Source organism: Trachemys scripta, chromosome 2, assembly GCF_013100865.1.
Source record: "Trachemys scripta elegans isolate TJP31775 chromosome 2, CAS_Tse_1.0, whole genome shotgun sequence".
In the NCBI taxonomy this organism is placed as follows: Eukaryota; Metazoa; Chordata; order Testudines; family Emydidae; genus Trachemys; species Trachemys scripta.
Window position 1 is genome coordinate 152,211,763 of NC_048299.1, and position 20,360 is coordinate 152,232,122.

General features: G+C 48.5%; 1 protein-coding gene across 1 annotated transcript in view; it reads left to right on the forward strand.

The window, feature by feature from the left end:
- GFRA2 (GDNF family receptor alpha 2) overlaps positions 1 to 20,360 on the forward strand; it is a 99,755-nt gene that overhangs the window by 68,200 nt on the left and 11,195 nt on the right. The window contains exons 5-6 of the mRNA XM_034761938.1: positions 14,048 to 14,157; positions 15,584 to 15,724. Of these exons, the coding sequence (XP_034617829.1) occupies positions 14,048 to 14,157; positions 15,584 to 15,724 (251 nt within the window). The remainder of the gene's footprint in view (positions 1 to 14,047; positions 14,158 to 15,583; positions 15,725 to 20,360) is intronic.

Sequence of the window (20,360 nt, forward strand, 5' to 3'; positions counted from 1 at the left end):
TTTTGCCCACATGCTCAGGTTCTAATAGATCACCATATCTGGGGTCGGGAGGGAATTTTTTCCCAGATCAGATTGGCAGTGGTTTGCTGTTACCACCTTGTCTCTGATATCAGTGACTGCAGGCCAAGTTTTCCAAAGTGACCAATGATTTTTGGTGCCCAGGTTCAGATGTCCTAAAGGGACCTGAGTGCTCCATACTTTCTGACAATCAAGCCCCTTCAAACTGTCCCACATTGGGCATAGAAAAATGGAGGCACTCCAAATGACTAGTTACTTGGAAAATCTTGGCACTGCACCCTTCCCACCTCTCATGACTGGAACAGCTGCAGGTGACTTGAGCTAACTTAATGTGGTCAAATTCAACAGCGCTCTGCCTGTTTTCCTTTAAAGGGCACAAGGAAACCTTAGCCAGGGAATCCCAGCCAAATTGAATTGTCCCGGCCTTTTCGTCCAGAAGGAAAACACATTTCCGAGATGAATTCATCAAAGGGGAAACAAGCCGGAGAATTTTAACTTTGAAATTCAGCATTTGGGTTGGGCTCATTTGTTCTTTTCTTTTAATCCTTTTTTTGTTCCTTTTTTCTTGGATGGATTTCAGGAAAATAACTTGACAGCCAAGATTTTTGGTGCGCGCGCTCTTTCTCTCTTCTCCTCCTCCCTCTTTCATGGGATTTGACCTCAGCTGCCAGGGAAGCTGACTCCAAAGCAGGTCTCAGATTTCTAGGCAAAGACTGGTCGGGCCCACCTGCTGCCTGGAGTTGTGAGCAGCAATTTGGCACGAGTTCCCCGCATTGCTGCTAAAACGGACTTGGCTCTGTCTCTCTTCACCGAGGCACTTAAAGGCAGAAATCTGAGAAGCCATGGGACTGTTCCAAAAAGGTTTATTCCTGGCAGTTAGAATCTCATCCAACGACTGTGAACTCATTGTATATAACGGAAAGAGTGACATCTGGCTTGGATATTATGGAAAGATTACCAGCTGGCTTGTCATGTATTATGAAAAGAATAACATTTGCCTTAGAGGATGCTACAAGCCAGGAGCAGGGCCCCGGGGAGTGGGCTGACAAATTTCCATCACGCTTGGTGATGAACTTGCCACAGTTCTTTAAGGGAATTGACATAACTTTGTCTCTAATTCTGGGAGAGGGAGATGCTGTCATGAACTTTATTTATCTCCTGAGGAAGGGTGGGGGCGGGGATGGGGGAAGCAAAGAAGGAAGGAGCTCAAGTACCTTCTTAGCACAAGTATGTTGAGAAAGCATCAGAGTTTTTCTGCAGTGGGGCAGGTCCCCCTCTGCCTGCAGATTGGCAAGAGGTTATGGGGGCTTTTAAGGCCAGATCTAACTTCACTGGTGTCAGTGGGAAGGGTCCCATTAACTTCAGTGGGAGCTGGATCAAGTCCTTAGCCCAGGACTCCAGATTCCTAGGAAAGACTAGACTCTACGTTCTTAGCCTCCCTCCCTTCTCTCTGCCTGGTGCATGGGGAGGCATTGCTGCAGCCCCTAGCGACATACAACCTGCAGGGGGTATGAATGCCCTAGGAGGAGCATGCTCGGAAGTGGCCTCCTGTCCAGGGGAGCCACATGCTTTCCAATGCATAGTTCAGCTGTGCCAGCTGGTGTGAAAAAGAAGTGGTGGGGGCATCCACTTTGGAGCATCTCGCATCTCTGGCGGCACTAACGTTCTCCCTGCTGCTTGCACTCATGTAGCCTGATTCTAAGCTTGCTTGCACTGGGTCCACACCAATGCAGCGCCACTTCAGTGGATTCACTCCTGATTTACACCAGCACATCTGCAAGGAGGATCAGGTCCCCAGGGAGTTCAGGGACAGGGACTATTCCCTGCATAGGTGGGCAATGGGGTTAGAGCTTCTTACACCACCCTTTTGCCCATCCACCAGAGTCAGCACTCTGTCCCCTGCAGTCTAGCTACAGCTTTGGATATCTCCTGCAGGGTGGTTTATTCCTTTGCAGCAGGGCTGGAGTGTTTAGGATGGGCACTGAAGACAGGAGTCAGGCACAGGCTGGACATCCATGGAGGTCAGTCTGGAGGTGGTAATAGCAACACCAAGGGCAATGGGTACTGGAAGAGAGGTGGCAGATGTGGGAGCCGGGTCTCCCCTGCTCTGGATTCACGTGGTCTGTGTCTCATGTTGCATCATCAAAGATGGGCTCAAGCTGCCTGGATGCTGAATGGCCCAGAGCTGGGTGGCAATTGGGATTCAGGGATTTGGTCTGGCCCATTATGAAGATAGGGGCCATTTGGGAAATCCAGATCTGGGTGCAGATTTTGCACAACCCCTGCAGGGCTGGTTTGGATCTAGGTTTCTCTTCCAGGATCATCTCTAATAATAATTCTTTGCCCTTCTCTAGTCCCTGTCCTCCCTGGATCTCCAGGCACCTTGCAGGCATGCTATCTGTGCTTTTGCATTGGTGCCCATCACCATAGTACATTAATGAATTAACCCTCACAAATGCCCCCCATCCCACCCCAGGAGGTAGTAGTATCCCCATTTTGCAAATGGGCAGATTGGGGTGCAAAGAGGTGAAATAACTCACCCAAGGTCGCCCAGCAGATTAGTGGCATAGGGCAGGGAATAGAGCACAAGTCCTCTGAGTCACAGTACCCCCTATTAGCACCCCCTTGAGCAGAGCACACACTCCAGCTGTGAAATGTAAGTCCCAGATGTAAGCGGTGAGTGGCACCCAGCCTTCTCAAGTGCTAGCAGCAGTGGCTTGCCGAGCAGCACTGTATTCTTTTCTCACCCTTGCCAATGCTCTTTCTCCGGGGAAGGCAGGCAGGGCTCTTCACACCCAGAGCTGACAAAGCTCACAGCTGGTTACATTCAATGTCTTCGACTCTAAGGGGTTGACCAGATGCTCTGTAAGGTGGCTCAGCCCTGGTGTTCTGATTTCCCCCTGGGGTGCTGTATCCACAGTTTTCCATTCCATTGGTACTGGGCTTTGTTGCTTAACTTTCCCTTCCGCATCTATCCTGGCATCCCTTCTCTTTTCAGCTGCCACTGCTCAGCAGGACCTGTTTCTGTTTGCAACCTGCCTGCTGTTGTATATCTGGTTGTACCACTAGCAAGAGCAAACCTTTCCTCCTTTCTCCACAGATGCTGCCTTTGGAGATTGATTTGTACCAAAATATGTATTCAGTTAGGTATAGAAACCCCCATGCTTCATGGCATTCACCAACCTCTAATTAATGGGGGTCAGGAAGAAACTTCTTGTGGGGGAAGATTATCCCATAATTGCCTACTGCAGGGTTTCTTGCTCTTGCCTCGGAAGCAGCTGGTCTTGGCCCCTGAGAGAAATGGGGTACTGGGCTAGATGGACCCCAATTCTGATCCAGTCTGGAAATCCCTGTGTTCTTTCTTGTGAGTTTCCCTCTTACTTTTTTGTGTGTTTGTGAACAGACCCTCATTCAAAATTAATTGCAGAACAATTATTGGTCTGTGGGTTCTTAATGAGCAGCTCTTCATGACCATTCAGTATTCAAACTCTGAGGGCATGTCCACACTGCAGCTGTAACTTGGGTAGATAGATACATGCTAGCTTTGATCAAGCTAGCATGCTAAAAATAGCAGTGTAGCCGGAGTGGTGCTAGGCAGCAGAAGCAGCAGCTGGCCATTTGAGTACAATCCCATCCAAGACCCTAGGTGTGTACTTGGGTGGTTAGTCCATGCCTCTGTCCACACCATTAGTAGACGTGCATCTACCCAACCTGGAAATTACACCTGCAGCCGCAGTGTAGACATAGCCTGAGATAGTGTCGTGCGCCCCTAGGTCACATGGTGTTGACTCCATTCCCTGGTGGGAGGAGTGTAACTCTTACAATCAGGTTTCCAGCGTGAATGGCTGTGTTTGCAAATTCAGTTTGCTTTATCCTCATCTGGGGTGAACTGGCATAATCAATGGAACTACACTGGTTTACATCAGGGGAGGATCTGGCCCTCCAAATTTGCTTCCTATGAATATTCTCCTAAATTTGGCTGTTTCCTTGAAAGTACCTTTCTGCTAGAAAATTTGCAGAAAGGGTGAAATCTTTGTAGAGGGGTGGCACAACTTTCCTTCCCCTTTTAGGGTGTGTCTTCACTGCAGAGTTAGTCCAGTTGATCTGCATGGCCACCTGAACACGTGTGTTAGCCTCATTCGGGTGTGAGCACCTACGCTGCAAAGCCCTATCTGAGTTACTTTGAGCAGATATTCTGATTCTTTCCCAGCCAGTTGTCAATTATGGGACAACTTGTCTGTCCTATTGGGGGAATTATGGGAAGACATTACAGGACTATCAGCACTTGAGTGATTTAGCCTGTGTCCTCATTGCAAAGCAGGCGGGTTCTAGCCCAAGTGAAAGTGTAGCCTGGGTTCTACCCTGCATCCCCAGCTGGGCCAGGTAGCCCAGGCTTGAAGCACCTCCAGACCTGGGTAAACAGTTTTTGGGTGTGGACTGTAGGGAGAGTTAGTGTAAAACACTGGTAAGAGCCTGGATTAACTCCTCAGTGAAGACACACCCTGGGGGGACTCAATCCTGCAAGGTTCTGAGTGCTCCAAAGCCAGTCCAGTAAAGCACTTAAACACATGCCTGACTTTAAACACACGAGTTGACTTCATTGAGACTCTATATGTGCGTAGGTGCTTTCCTGGGTATGGGATGGAATGCTCAGAGCCTTGTAGGCTGGAGCCCAGGGCGCCTGTCACTGCGTTGATTCTGCTGCTGGCTGTGGAAAAGTGCCTTTCCCTTTGGGAGAATAATATCACAGACCAGGGAAATAAACAAGCAGGTTTACTGAAGCCTAATCTGCTGCATTGTGAGGAGGAGTGGAGTGCTATCAGGTTAGCTTTGCGTTGGATTTACGAGTGGCACTAAAACAAAAGAGCTGAGCATGACAGAAAGGAGAGGTTTGTTTCCAGCAAGGAGAGGGAGCTGGCTCTGAACTGGGGGTGAGGAGAGGGTGGGCTGATGTATGCATTGACGTCCTTCCCTCCTGAGGGCTGACAACATGTACAGTTCGCTCACTGAAGGGTGGGGGAGTTGGATCAGGGGCCAGGCCGTTCCGATTTGCTTTTGTTCTCACATTTTCCACAATAGAAGAGGGAATTAAAATCCACATCCGTGGCTCCTGAATGGAACACTCCTGACATGCAAGCAGCACGCACTCCTCTCTCTCAGGGTCCATCTACACTGCAATCTGAAGTGTGATTGTGCTAGCTTTACACACGCTAGCATGGCTCAAAACAGCAATGTAGGTGCAGCGGCGCAGGCTGCAGCGTGGGCTGCACAAGCCCACCTTGAATGCTGGGTACTTATTCACATTGCAAAGCCCACACTGCCACATCTCCACTGCTAGTTTTAGTTATGCTACTGTGGGTATGTCCACCCCAGCCGCAATCCCACCCCCAGCTGCAGTGTAGATGTACCCTTGGTTGGTGTGTCTGCTTGCAGCATGTCGGAAGGTGTTAGCCAGGAGATGGAAGCCAGGGAATTGGTAGCTAAGGTGCAATAAGAACAGGAGTATTTGTGGCACCTTAGAGACTAACGAATTTATTTGAGCATAAGCTTTTGTGGGCTACAGCCCACTTCTTCAGATGCATAGAATGGAATATATAGTAAGGAGAGAGATATACATACAGAACATGAAAAGGTGGAAGTTGCCATACCAACTCTAAGAGGCTAATTAATTAAGATGAACTATAATCAGCAGGAGGAAAAAAACTTTTGTAGTGATAATCAAGATGGGCCATTGCGGACAGTTGACAAGAGGTGCGAGGTTTCAGAGTAGCAGCCGTGTTAGTCTGTATCTGCAAAAAGAACAAGAGGTGTGAGGATACTTAACATGGGGAAATAGATTCAATTCCCTTAGCTGTTTCTCTTTCTCCCCTGCTGTCCTCTGTCCTGCCCTTTCCCACTTGGTCTTTAAAGACAAGTTTGTTATGCTGCAGGTTATTCAGAATAAGAACAGGAGTACTTGTGGCACCTTAGAGACTAACAAATTTATTACAGCATAAGCTTTCGTGGACTACAGCCCACTTCTTCGGATGCATATAGAGTGGAACATATATTGAGGAGATATATATACACACATACAGAGATCATGAACAGGTGGGAGTTGTCTTACCAACTCTGAGAGGCCAATTAAGTAAGAGGAAAAAAAACTTTTGAAGTGATACTCAAGAGAGCCCAGTACAGACAGTTTGATAAGAAGTGTGAGAATACTTACAAGGGGAGATAGATTCAATGTTTGTAATGGCTCAGCCATTCCCAGTCCTTATTCAATCCTGAGTTGATTGTATCTAGTTTGCATATCAATTCCAGCTCAGCAGTCTCTCGTTGGAGTCTGTTTTTGAAGTTTTTCTGTTGTAAGATAACCACCCGCAGGTCTGTCATTGAATGGCCAGACAGGTTAAAGTGTTCTCCCACTGGTTTTTGAGTATTATGATTCCTGATGTCAGATTTGTGTCCATTAATTCTTTTGCGTAGAGACTGTATGGTTTGGCCAATGTACATGACAGAGGGGCATTGCTGGCACATGATGGCATATATCACATTGGTAGATGTGCAGGTGAACAAGCCCCTGATGGTATGGCTGATGTGATTAGGTCCTATGATGATGTCACTTGAATAGATATGTGGACAGAGTTGGCATCGGGCTTTGTTACAAGGATAGGTTCCTGGGTCAGTGTTTTTGTTCAGTGATGTGTGGTTGCTGGTGAGTATTTGCTTTAGGTTGGGGGGTTGTCTGTAAGCGAGGACAGGTCTATATGCATCCGAAGAAGTGGGCAGTAGCCCACGAAAGCTTATGCTCTAATAAATTTGTTAGTCTCTAAGGTGCCACAAGTACTCCTGTTCTTTTTGCAGATACAGACTAACACGGCTGCTACTCTGAAACCTGTTATTCAAAATGCTTCTCTTGGGCAATCCCTTCAAACTGGAGAGAGGCACTCAGGTCCTATGGTGGCAAAGGCCATATAGACACCTAACTAGACAGAGGGCATAGGACAATTGAGTCTCAGAATAAGGCAAAGGCTGAAATTTTGCATCCTTCACTCTTTACCATACTTGCTGGCCCCCATTAGGGCCTGGGAAGCAGAGAACAGCTGTAATATACTGCTCTTTGGGGACACCTCCCAACCCAAGTGGGCTGGAACCAGGCTCCACATATGGACCTCATACCAGCTATTCACCAGTCGGGGAAGACACTCTGCACAGAGGTTATTCTCATGGGACCAGTTATTCCCATGCTAAGTCCCCTTTCCGCTCCCGAGCAGCATAGAGTGAGCCTTAGCGTCACTGAGAATCAGGCCTGATACATTTTTAAGTTCCTGCCTGAGCACTTGTATCCTTTAGCATCGCCTTGCCTGCTTAGGAGAATTGAAAACGCCAGGGGTGAGACATGCAGGAGGAGGTGATATCTGAGCTCATTAATTCTGGTGAGCTGTATCATACCTCGCTGTTTGTTTCTGGGCTGGTAATGAATTGAGGGAAACTATTGTTTTTAGGCTGCCTAACTCCAGGGAGAGAATGTTGTATCCAGAGAAAGAGAAAGATCTCTTCATTGCCCTTTACCAGGGCTGCTCTGCAAATCCAGGAATCCCCTGGGACCTTTTAGCTTTAGCAGCTCCATAATTCATGATCCAGCTGAATAGCAGTGCATATCGTTAACCCTAATGCTGAAGTCAGGGCTTCTCTACTCTCAGTACAGAATGGCTGTGCCAGGTACATTGGAAGCCAAGAGAGTAGGGGTTCAGGATACCCCGTCTTGTAGTCTTGTGTGTTCTGCAGGTAGAGATGTTCATGAGTTTATGGGAGACCTGGCAAATTGGGTCCACATTACGTAATTACAGTAGCAAGCCCAGAGTTAGGTGCTGTACAGATACAGTGAAAGACAATCCCTGCCCTGAAGACCTGACAGTCTAAATAGATGAGCAGTGGGAAGGAGGAAGATGAGTATCCCCATGTAACAGTGGAGAGCTGAGGCACAAAGAGATTAAGGGTATGTCTGCCCTGCAGCGGGCAGCGTGCCTCCCAGCCCAGCTTGCCAGAACGGTGGCACACTCCTATTTGCAGCGGAGACATTCCCTAAGTGACTTACCCAGGGTCACACAGGGAGTCTGTGGCAGAGCCAGTAATTGAACCCCATTCTCTTAAGTCCCACTGTCTTAATCACAAGACCAGCTTTCCTCTCTGTCTAAAGTAGATGCAGCTCCACTGGAGGTCTGTGGACCAGATTTATCAGTGGACTAAATGGTGGTGTCATCTGCATTATTATTATTATTATTACTATTGTTATTATTTTATTATTTATTACTGTTAATTATTTATATTACCCTAGTGTCTAAAGGCCCCAATCCCATTAAGATTGGCACATCCTATTAACATAGCCCTGGAAAATGTAGTCTGTAGATAGGCAGTAAGTGGGTCAGCAAACTGGTGTAAGTGCTAATTTAGAGCAAAAATGAGTGTAACTTACATGCTAAGGGCTTAATAAGAAGCAGGAGAAGGTATAAGATACAGCGCATGGGACGACTGTTTATCTTCCAGTTTCCTGGCGGCTGTTGCATGTTTCACTTCTAATCCTTTGGCATGTATAGCAGAGCCAACCGCACTCAGTTTTGAACACACACAGAATGCCAGACTGGCACAAGTTACATCACTTTCCCTCTTACCCTTGTTTTCCAACCACTTGTATCCTGTCCTCAACTGTTATTGCTGAGTGTAGTAAGCAACTGTTGAGTTCCACCCCAGGGGCGGCTGCATTTTGGCAGGATCTGTCACTCATTCTGTAGAGCCCTTTGATATCCGTTGTGACAAAAAGCAATGTATAAATGGGGGGTATTACTACAGATCCTTCCACTTCATTCAATCACGGCTTCGTTTCTTCCTCCATTTAATATGATCAAAAACCTCTGGATCCAAATCATTCCTATTTAAAAAATAACACAATTTCCGCCCTTTATTTTGATCAATTTGGATGGCTTTAGGCAGGTAGTATTGGATAATTCAATCACTGGTTATAGAGAGCTGACATTTAATTAACAAGGAAGCAAAAAGAAAAAAACTGGAAAGATGCAAGAAAAAATTGCTCAGGGGAGACTCCCCTGTGAAAGTCAAGGTCTTCTCTACATTGAGCAATATGTCAGGGGACCTGGCTACATTGACCCAGTTTGGCTGAGTCACAATTCAGTCCTCAATATGTTGCAAACCCTGATGAGGGAGAGTCTGTTGTTATTACTGAGTTCCGCAATTTTTTTTTTTACTGTGCATGTGGGGAACCTATTCCAGGTATTACAGTGAGGCAGTATAATCTAGGTATTAGGGCACTGGACTGGGAGCCAGGAGACTTAGGTTCTATTCCATGTTGTGACTGTGGGTGTGTCACGTAGACTACTTCCTCTGCTGGTCTTGTCTGTTTAGACTGTAAGCTCTTTGGGGCAGGAGCGCTCTCTCATAGGTATGTGCACAGTGGGGTATGCAGGTCTACTGCAACACAAATAATAATAAGGCACCACTTGTTAGATGACTGGAATTGACTAGACTGAATCGAGAAGAGTATTCATTTAGATAGCCACAGAGTGCAGCTCTGGCTTTGCCAAAGCTGTTCTATGTTTGGAGCTATTTTTTTTTCTGTTGACTCATCTCTTGTTCAATTATTACTTCTGTTCCTGGGAGGAAACCCCATTTTTTTCTTGGCCAGCTTTCCCAACTGTAGAAAGTTCCCTACCCAGCGCTGCCAGTTCAATTTTAGATTGAAATGATACGATTTGCAAGGCGGCTTTGATGTAACTGAGAAGAAAATCCCTATTGGTGGCAGTAAGCCTTATAGCTGTAAGGCTGTAATGTAAGCAAACTTCTTAACTCTATATGGAACTCCTGGTTATTGGCCTTTATGGAAATCTGTCTATCTATCTATCTATCTATCTATCTATCTATCTATCTATCTATCTATCTATCCTCCATGTTTCTCTTACCTCCCTCTCTTCAGAGTCCCCTCTTCCTCCTTTTCTCTCCCTGTTTAGCCAGCCCCAAGAAAATCCCATCCTCCAAAGGAATTAAAACAAAACACATGAAGGAAGACACCAATCAAAATGGCGGCACTAACACGGCATTTGCAGACCATCACTGTGTTCGCTCTGCTTGTATGTGCCATCCTTCCTCCTAGCCCTTGGTTCTGTCTTCGTAAGATCTACAGAGCAGGGACTGTCTCATTCTGTGTTTTTACAGCACCTCATGCAATGATCTCAGTTGGGGTCCCTAGGTACTACCATAACACACGTAATAATAATAGCTGTGCTCCCATATGGCCCTCATCACCTTGGTATCCGAGAATCTCCCATTAGGTAACAAATATTATGGTTGTTGTCTCTCTCTCCCCTGCCACTGAGAAGCAAGAGAAGACAACAAGGGTGTGAAGGAAAACAGAGGCAAAGTGACTTATCCAGCAGTCTGAGGTAGGGCCAGGAACAGAACTGAAGTTGTCTGGCTTTCAGTCTGCTGACTTAGCCACTAGCCCAAGCAAAGATGAGCTCAGAAGAAAGGGAAGAGGCTTTATTTGCATCTTTATGTGATGCTCAGAAGCAGGATGTTCTGGTCTGCTCCCCCACCGCCCCTAGTCCCTGACACCACTGTCATCCTTTCTCTTTCTTCTGGCCTGTTTGTCACCTTCATTCTGCCCACCCTGTAGCTTAGAGCTACTGTCAGTGGTGCACTGGAGTGAGCATGAGAGCCTAGAGGGGAGCTAGTATGGGCAAGCGGAGCCTCTGGTTTCTTATTCCCTTTGTAAACCTGTGACTTTGTATTTCAATATCACCGGCAAATCACAAAAACAACCCAACCCCAGCGCTTCAACTGCATGCCAGCCTCTAACATTCCAGGGGACCGATAAGATCCAGCAGTGAAATTATACAATCCTGGAACGATGCTGGCAGCAGCATGGCCAAACAAGGATATGAAATTTACAGAGCACTCGGAATGTAGGCAGTACTTAAAGAGCGAGCAATGTCCCAGCATACCAGCCACTGCTGGTAACTAGCTAAGCATATTAGGGCAGTGTCTTGTATGCCATCCTGATAGTATTTACAGGGTAACTAGGAATCTGTGTACAGTACATGGACACCAACATAAATGATGGCCCCACCTCATCGTTCCTTCCTCAGTGGAAGGGCCCTGAGTAAGCAAGGACCAATGAGTATAGGGTTACTCACAGTACATGCAAGGTAAATAATAGTGCAACATGCATGGATACCCATGTAACTGTATAATGGTGTAGCTATGGCTTTGCTACTCCTAATATTTCCAGTGTAGCTACTATGGCCCAGGGTAACATGCACAGCTAGCCGTGTAACTGGCTGATTGTAGCAGTGCAGTGTAAACCAGCAAAAGGTGATTTAGATCCAGGTTTCATTTAATCCAGAGCACCAGGCACAAGAAAGGGTAGCCTTGTGCTTTGGGCATTGGCCTGGAATGCAGGAGATCTGAGTTCAGTCCTTAGCATGTCTGAAAACTTCCTTGGGTGACCCTTAGTCTCTCTGCACCTCTGTGAAACAGGGGGATGGCACTGCCCTTGTTTGTCTAATCTGCTTCGGTCTGTAAGCTCTCCAGGGCAGAGACTTTCTCTCGCTCTGTGGTGTCACAGCACCTGGCACAATGGGAGCCCTGTTTTGGCTGCAGCCACTAGGTGCAACTGCTGGGGCGAGGGTGTTCCTAGAAGGAGCTATTGCTTCGGCCTATCCGTAATGCTAACACCTCGCAATGTACGTGGACCCAGATACTAATGGCATGAAACTTGTGGCAACATGACAGCACAGTGTTTGCTCTTGCAACAGGGAAAGTCGTCCCCACGCCCTGCAACAGGGCTGCTCTCACGTCCCCGCAGCTCTCTGCTCACTATCCCCTGAGTGGGTCAGAGAGGAGCCTGCAGGTCAGGCTGTTGAGAGAGGTTTGAAGTGAAGAGAAGGAGTTTTTCCTGCTGTTCTGGCTGGCGAGGCTCTGAAGCCTTCTGTTTCTGTCACCCCCAGGGGCTGAGGGATGGCAGGACCCAGCCACTTGGAACGAGCCGGACAGGCACGTCAACCTCGGCTATGCTCAGAAGCCACATCTCTCTGAAGTCAAGCAAGCACGAGCCACTCAGGCGGGGAGCATTTGCGCTGAGAAGAGTGGGGGAGTGGGGGCTCTGAAGTGCCTGTCACCCAACACCCTCAATGGTTGTCCAGCCCGTCAGGCTTTGAAAGTATTAAGGCTTGATCCTGCGAAGTGCTGGGCACTCTGCTCCCCCTGGAGCCGGGGTGTGCTGACTGCACTCAGCACCTCTCAGAATTAGGCCCTTAGTGTCTGTTCCCATCCTGGCTTAGGAACAAACTGTAAACAGCTCAGAAATCCTTCCCCCATCAACTGCCGGGAAAAGCGCGCCAGGCTCTCACTGACTTCAGTGGGCCTTAGGGCGGTGTGTCATCCATCCCTAGCAGCAGCAAGGAAGGGAGACCCCAAGGACAGCTGCCAAGTGGGCTGCAGAAAAAGTAGGCCGTGAAGGAGAGCTTTGATCTGTCTCTCTCTTTGTGAGCACGGGTGCAAGAGGCCTGCTGTGAATTCTCCTGCTTTTTGCTGTGTGCGCAGTGCATAGTGCAGTGGCTGGATGCTGGGCAGGAGAGACTGGGTCACTGATGCTTCATAGAATCTTTTCTCCAGACCTTCCTGCTCCAAACCAGCATCTCTTATTGGCAGGGGAAGCGGTGGCCTTCGTGCCTGGGTCTCCCTGTGTTTGTGAGAGCCTGTTTAAAACAACGAGGGGGAAACAGGGTGAAATATTTCCCCTTTTGTTTCCCAATGTGTGTGTGTATAAAAGGAAGGGCTTTGTCTCACTCTGTCCCCAGTGAACTGCTGAATAGCTGAGGGATATAAATCCTCCTGCTTCAGGGCACAAACCCTACTGATCAGGGTCAGGAGGAATCTTCCCCTGTGGGCATGTTATTCCTTAATTGTCCACTGGGGTGTCTCACCTCTTCCTCTGAAACAGCTGGTGCTGGCCACTGTCAGAGCCAGGTCTGATCTGTTATGGTAATTGTTATGTTCCCATGAGAAGCCATATGAAATTTGCATGGGTCTGCTTGGGTTAGGCACTCTGATATTCTCTCCATATGCGTTTAGTCATATCATTTCCTCACTGTAAATCCAGCCTTACAAAAGCCCAATGGAAATGTACTAGCCCAGGCTTTGAATCTACTCACCCAACCTTTGGCATGATCCTGAAAAACACCCCCTCACCAACCCAACATCTATAAATAGCTCATTCGCCCATCAGGAAATCTTACTCCCTGTGAGGAGTGGAATTTTGCAAGGTTGTGATGATCAGCATGACTGTAATCAGCAAAGAGATCTGGGAACCTGCTTATTCTTGAGGGGCAGGCTTGGGACCTCAGCCCACCCTGTCCCCTTCATGCTTTCTCTGCATTCTGATTCTTGCTTCTGAGGGTTTGTGTCTTTAGTGCAAAGTTAACTTGAGTTCTACTCAAGTGTTGCCCCTAACCAGAGTCCCATCCATGCACAGAAACCTCCCACTTGAGTCTGCTGGTGCTTTTCACTCAAGCTGGCCGGACTAAGCGGGGAGGGCAATTGATCCTCAGAGCATCCTCATGTTCTGGGTGTGAGCTATGTTCAAAACCTACCCGGATCTACGCTACAAAGAGGTTGATGTAAGTCACCGTTTGTCAACTTATTTGTACGTATGTTTGCACTCAAATCTGTCTCCCAATAACATAAATGCCCTGTTACGGTGATGCAGTAACACAATCTCCCTGAACGGTGTTGAGCCATGGTTGACATACCGTGGTAGACACTGCATGAGTGTGATCGATTACAGAATGAGATCATATACATTAAAATATTGCTGCAGATCCTAGCCATTATTCTCCTTTAGCTCTCCTCTCTAATACATTCTCTTCTCTTCTTTTTCTCTCTGCTTTAAAACCACTGAATTTACTAGTTCTTAGGGAAGAAAAAGCAGACAAACCAACCAAACCCTGTTCTCTCTCTTGTGTTTTGTAACCAGGTCAAGACTGGCAGATTTTCACACAAATTGTCAAGTCTCTTTCCAGTCACTTACCAGCTGCCCCGGGGATAATTACCAGGCGTGTCTGGGCTCCTACGCAGGGATGATAGGTGAGTCTGTCTTGTTCATCATGCAGAGCACAGCAGGGTTGCCTTTCTCAATCAGTGTCTGGGTTTGGGGGGACTGGTTTATGGATCGTGGCTTGGGGACTTGACACTTTAGAGACAGAATAACTTAGTGCTGGGGCATATTGGAGGGGTGGTAGTGGATGCAGATGTCGGAAGTTTAGCAAGGCTGCTGTAGCCAGCAAGAACAACCACATGTATCTGCAGGAACCTTCCTCTTTGCTCACAAGAGCAAAAGCACCAAACCCCTTTGTGAATCTGCTGCAGGGTGGGGTTATAGGGAGATGCTGTGGCCCAGTGGATAGGGGGAGGGGTTCTATTCCTACCTCTACCTGCTGCGTTACCTTGGGTAAGTCTCAGGTTTCCCTCTGTTAAAGGGGGATAGAGATGCTGGCCTTGCAATGTACAGCAAGCTCTGTTGCTAAAGGAGGATGTATTATTACTGGAGACAACTCTGGTTCTAGAGGCGCACGTGGGAGAAAACAACTGAAGGTGGCAGAGGTGTTTGGCATGCTCAGCTGATGCCGACTGGCCTTTCCCCAGAAGGGTGGTCCTGAGGTCTTTGGCAGTAGGTTAGATCCTAGGGTGCAGGTTGCAGGAGAGAGAGCTGTGAGTTTCAGGGATAGCAAATCCAGCTGCCTTGTCACTCTGACTCAGTTTCACTCTTCAGTCCAGGGTTTTGCTTCTCTCAGCTTCGCTCTGACCCGGAGCTCCTCTCCCCCTGCCACAACTACTGCGCAGTGTTGCAGGGGCCGCAGAGGGCAACCAGGGAGTGTTGTTATAATCCTGACACCAGGAATGCAGAGGGGATGATGGGTGGGCCAGGTCCCCGTGTGAAGCTGTCAGGGCAGCTCTGCTCATCGCACCTGAAGAGAGACGCAGGGGCAGGTTCAGCAGGCAAGCAGCATGTCTGAGTCAGCCGAGATTCCCAGAGAGAAGGAAGGAACAGGAGACCAGGCCAGCTCAGAGGGACCAAGAGCCATGTGTCTGCTTAGACAGGACAATACCAGGGACTAGTTATGGGACACGGAGCCTTTCGCCCACCACCAAATTGTTACCCTCCCTCCATCTCCCACTGAGATACCTGCTTCCCCTTCTGTGCTGCAGATCCCACCCTGAGCTGGTTTCTGAGTGAGCAGCTGGAGGGAGAGTCCCTGGTAGCGGGGGTCTCTCAGAGCCACTTGGGTTGGGGAGAGCTGGGGGCTGGAACGAACCATCTGCAGTTCCCTTTAGCTCTGCCTGAATCATGGGGAATCCACTGGGCATGGAAGATGAGAGCCAAGCTGGTGCAAAGCCCATCCTGCTGTGAGGGGAGGCTGTTGGGACCGGAGGGAGCACAGAGCTGTTTCTCTCCGTCAGACTTTCCTCTTCTGGCCCTTGATTCCCTTTTCCTTTCCTTCCTCCTGAGCAGGGTTCGATATGACGCCCAACTACATTGACTCGAGCATCACCAGCATCGCAGTGTCGCCCTGGTGCTCCTGCAGAGGGAGCGGCAACATGGAGGAGGAGTGTGAGAAATTCCTGAGAGACTTCACGGAAAATCCATGTCTCCGTAAGGCACCGCTCTTCACTCGTTGGCTGTCTGAAGGGGCTTTGGCCTGTCCCAGGGAGCAGGGCAGGAGCTCTGGCTGTGGGGGAGTTCCCTCTTATTCTAGTCACATTCTCTCCCAGCAGGGAGTGCTGTAGGGAGCCAGGCAGGAGCGCTAGCTATGGGGGAGCAGCCAGCTATTCCAGTCCCACCCTCTCTCAGCAGAAGCTGTGGGAAGCAGTCTGATGCAAGGGACTCCAGGGAGTGCTATATGCTATGCTGCAGGAGCACTTTGTGTCGGTGGGAGCTCACAACTGCTGTATTGCAAGCTTCTCTCAGCAGTGGTGCTGCAGGTGTCTGTAACCTCCTAGCTATTCTGGCCTCTCCACAAGACCTTGTCAGAGCTCCTGCTCCATGTCTCTGAACAGGAAGGAGATGTAGGAAATTCCTTGTGGCTTGTGGAGTTTTGGGAAACCTTACAACCTAGCAGATAGCTATTGACAAGGTCCCTTTGATGAAGGAGGCCCTGGTGTGCTGAGCTCCAGGAGCTTCATTCTCTCCGTTACTTATTATAATTGTATCCATTTAATTCGTTGTTATTCAATTTAATGATCTGAAAATGTTACCGTCAAGCTCTCTCGCCCTAGTGCTAACAATGTCCCCATCCCTGCTTAATCGTCAAGCTAATTTAATCTGTTTTGGGGATAACAACTGGGTGCAAGCAGGCCTGGATTATTCTGCCATTGCAATTTAGTCCTGCCTTGCAGGATTAGCCTGGCACACTCATGAAACAGAAGGCATTGTCGCTTTCACACCAGGAGGCACTGTAGAGAAGGAAGTAGGAGCTCTGGCTCCCCTGGTACTATGCAAATAGAAAATAAAGAAATAATATAATAATTATTAATAATAATGCACCTCAATCCTGACCATCAGCACCCCCGTTTTTCCAGTTCTGGATTCCCCATATGCAGTTCTGACTCCTGACCTGTAGCATCGCCTGCTATTCCAGTCGTGGCCCCCATTCGCCACCCTACCCCAATGTTTCCAGTGCCCCATAATCCTGGCCTGCAGAGCCTCCCGCCCCACTATTCCTGCCTGCTCACCCTATGCAGCTGTACCAGTGCACCTCAGTTCAGACTTGCACAGCTGCCACATTTTGTACAGCGCCATGTCGGACATATTATGCAAATGAGCTAAATTTGCATATTTGCTGCTAGTTTGCTTTTACTCTTAAACTTCCCCTTAAAAGTATCATGAGGATTTCATGCTGGTGAAAGGCATTGGGCAGAGTTAAGGTTACCTATACAGCCCCCTTATGCATGTTCATTAGGACACAGTGTTTAATTATACCACTACATGCTGCTTTTTCCCTACATGAGTTAACAGGTTTTGAACGCAGGGCTTTTAGTGCCACAGCATACACCTCCGCCATCTGAGTTATAGTATAAGAAGAGCTGTTGCTCTAAGCAGGCTGTTATCCTCTACGTGGACTAGTCCATAGAGGGGGACACACTTCTCCAGTGGGTTATACTACTTGTTGATAGGCAGCACTGGAATGCTGGGTGTCAGGATTCCTAGCTCTGGGAGCAGAGTATGGCCTAGTGGTCGGTGTCAGCACAGCCAAGCACAGTTCAGCCCACAAAGTGACTGACACTCGCTATGTCACGTTTGAGAGCGACACGGCATTTTACTAACTACGGAGGCAGGCACAACAGAGCTGCCAAATGCATGAGTGTTGGGTGAGTTGCATGATGCATGGGACTTTTGGACCGGCTTCATCCTCCACTGTTCCAGACCTGAGGTTCTCCAGAGAGCTTACCAGTCCCGTCAAAAGCGTGTGTCCGTTTTGTTGTACGGCTCAATGGCTGCTAGGGTTTAGACGGAGATCTGCCAAAACTCATTTCACTTGTGAGTGCTAGAGATGTTGGAGTCCAGAGGTAGGTATCAAATGTGTTATTGCTTTGTCCCACCCACACACCTCATCATGTAAGTCAGTTAAGCCACTGCAGTTGCAACGTGCCATTGATAGGCTAGATAGACCCAGGTCTATTTCCGCCTACATACAATCATAGAAGATTAGGGTTGGAAGGGACCTCAGGAGGTCATCTAGTCCAAACCCCTGCTCAAAGCAGGACCAACCCCAACTAAATCATTCCAGCCAGGGCTTTGTCAAGCCGGGCCTTAAAAACCTCTAAGGATGGAGATTCCACCACCTCCCTAGGTAACCCATTCCAGTGCTTCACCACCCTCCTAGTGAAATAGTTTTTCCTAATGTCCAACCTAGACCTCCCCGGCTGCAAGTTGAGACCATTGCTCCTTGTTCTGTCATCTGCCACCATTGAGAACAGCCGAGCTCCATCCTCTTTGGAATCCACATTCAGGTAGTTGAAGGCTGCTATCAAATCCCCCCCTCACTCTTCTCTTCTGCAGACTAAACAAACACAGTTCCCTCAGCTTCTCCTCATAAGTCATGTGCCCCAGCCCCCTAATCATTTTTGTTGCCCTCCCCTGGAGTCTCTCAAATTTATCCACATCCTTTCTATAGTGGGGGGCCCAAAACTGTATGCAATACTCCAGATATGGCCTCACAGTGCCGAATAGAGGGAAATAATAATTTCCCTCAATCTGCTGGCAATGCTCCTACTAATGCATCTCAATATGCTGTTAGCCTTTTTGGCAACAAGGGCGCTCTGCTGACTCATATCCAGCTTCTCATCCACTGTAATCCCCAGGTCCTTTTCTGCAGAACTGCCGCTTAGCCAGTCGGTCCCCAGCCTGTAACCGTGCATGGGATTCTTCCATCCTAAGTGCAGGACTCTGCACTTGTCCTTGTTGAACCTCATCAGATTTCTTTTGGTCCAATCCTCCAATTTGTCTAGGTCACCCTGGACCCTATGCCTACCCTTCAGCGTATCTACCTCTCCCCCCAGCTTAGTGTCATCCGCGAACTTGCTGAGGGTGCAATCCATCCCATCATCCAGATCATTAATGAAGATGTTGAACAAAATGGGCCCCAGGACCAAATCCTGGGGCACTCCGCTTGATACCGGCTGCCAGCTAGACGTCGAGCCATTGATCACTACCCATTGAGCCCGACGATCTAGCCAGCTTTCTATCCACCTTATATTCCATTCAGCCAATCCATACTTCTTTAGCTTGCTAGCCTTCCTGTACCCTGTGTCCTTAAGCCCCAACCCATCTCCACTCCAAGTATAATTCCTTCCAGGTCTGTGAACTCCGAGTTCCACAGCTCTCCTCAATTTCTCCTATTAACAGTACTGCCAACCCCAACCCCCAAGTCTGGGCTGCAAAAATCTTGAAATAAGCTTAATACTCATGAGCTTAACCCCGAGACTCACACAATGTTGGGGCTTTTTTTCTTTGCCTTCTAGTTTCTGAGCCTTTAAGGAACACTTGGGTCACGTTTTCAAGCTTTTCTCTATAACCAGGTGTGACAGATGCTATAGATACATGGAATATTCAAAGATTACTACACTGACTTTATAAATGTTATATGTATCTTGATGGGCTGACTAGTGATTGTCACACCAGGAGGGCTGGAATCTTAGCTTTTGTTTCCAAAGAACTGAGATTCTCATGCAATCATTTACATTAGATCCTGGGTTCTAAGTAAATCACCGACTATCATGAAACTCACAGTCAAACCCTACGCGCTGGCAACGCTACTTAACTCTTCTACCCCCCTGCTCATTTGGCATTTCTTTTTCCTTTGCAATGAGCAATCGGGGTGTCATGGAGGGGAAGGTGGAGAGAGGAAAGATTAAGGTGTGTTGGGGGGAAGAGCAGCACCTTGAACTCAGTGGCTTTGAACCATGTAGCTGGCAGCTGATCTCTTCCAGGTTTCTGGCTCCTGTGTATTGTCCCTGTCTGGGGGAGTTGGAAACCTCTGCCTCTGGTGTGGTTTGCCCATGGTGCATCTAGGGCCGATGAGAATGCCTATGGGCAGGAAGAGATGCCTGGCAAAGGGAGCAGGGATGCTGAACTTGGGGGATGAGGGTGGGGGTAGCAAGGGGCAGGGAGGGATGAAGGATGAGAAGGTGGTAGAGGAGGATGGGAGGTGATGGGGAAGGAAGATAGGGAGAGGATGGAGGTGGGGAGGTGGACGTGGAAGATCCTCTACCAGATGGTATTTTTAGTTTTGGTTTCCAGTCACTCCCATCCCATTGCTCTCTTCTTTTCTCTGCCTTCCCTAAACACTGCTGCCATGCCCCCAAGATGCCTCTCCTGCTCGTAGAGCTGCAGAGGAATCGGGGGCTCAGTGGAAAAGGCGTAATTTGTGCTGTTTCCATCAGCAACTGCCATATTCTCTGTGACGGCGCCACAGCGGGGAGCGGGGCTGGAGACAATGCACCTGGGTATTTATCTCTGTGCTGGGCACGGAGCCCATGCAGCCAGAGCAGCGGGTCAGCGCACGGTGCCTCATTGCCCCTTCCCCCTCTCCCCCTTTGGAAGCTTTTCTCGCGCCGTTGGGTAGAATTGCCCCGGGCTGCCACCTTGAAACAGGCTAGGGCCTCCTGTGTGAGACAGAGAGATGGGGAAGGAGGAGTTACTATTGGAGCAGCAGAACTGCTGCCAGCCCCAATCTTCTGCATGGGAGAGCTACTGACAACCTCTGCAGAGCAATGGGCTGGAGCGGGGA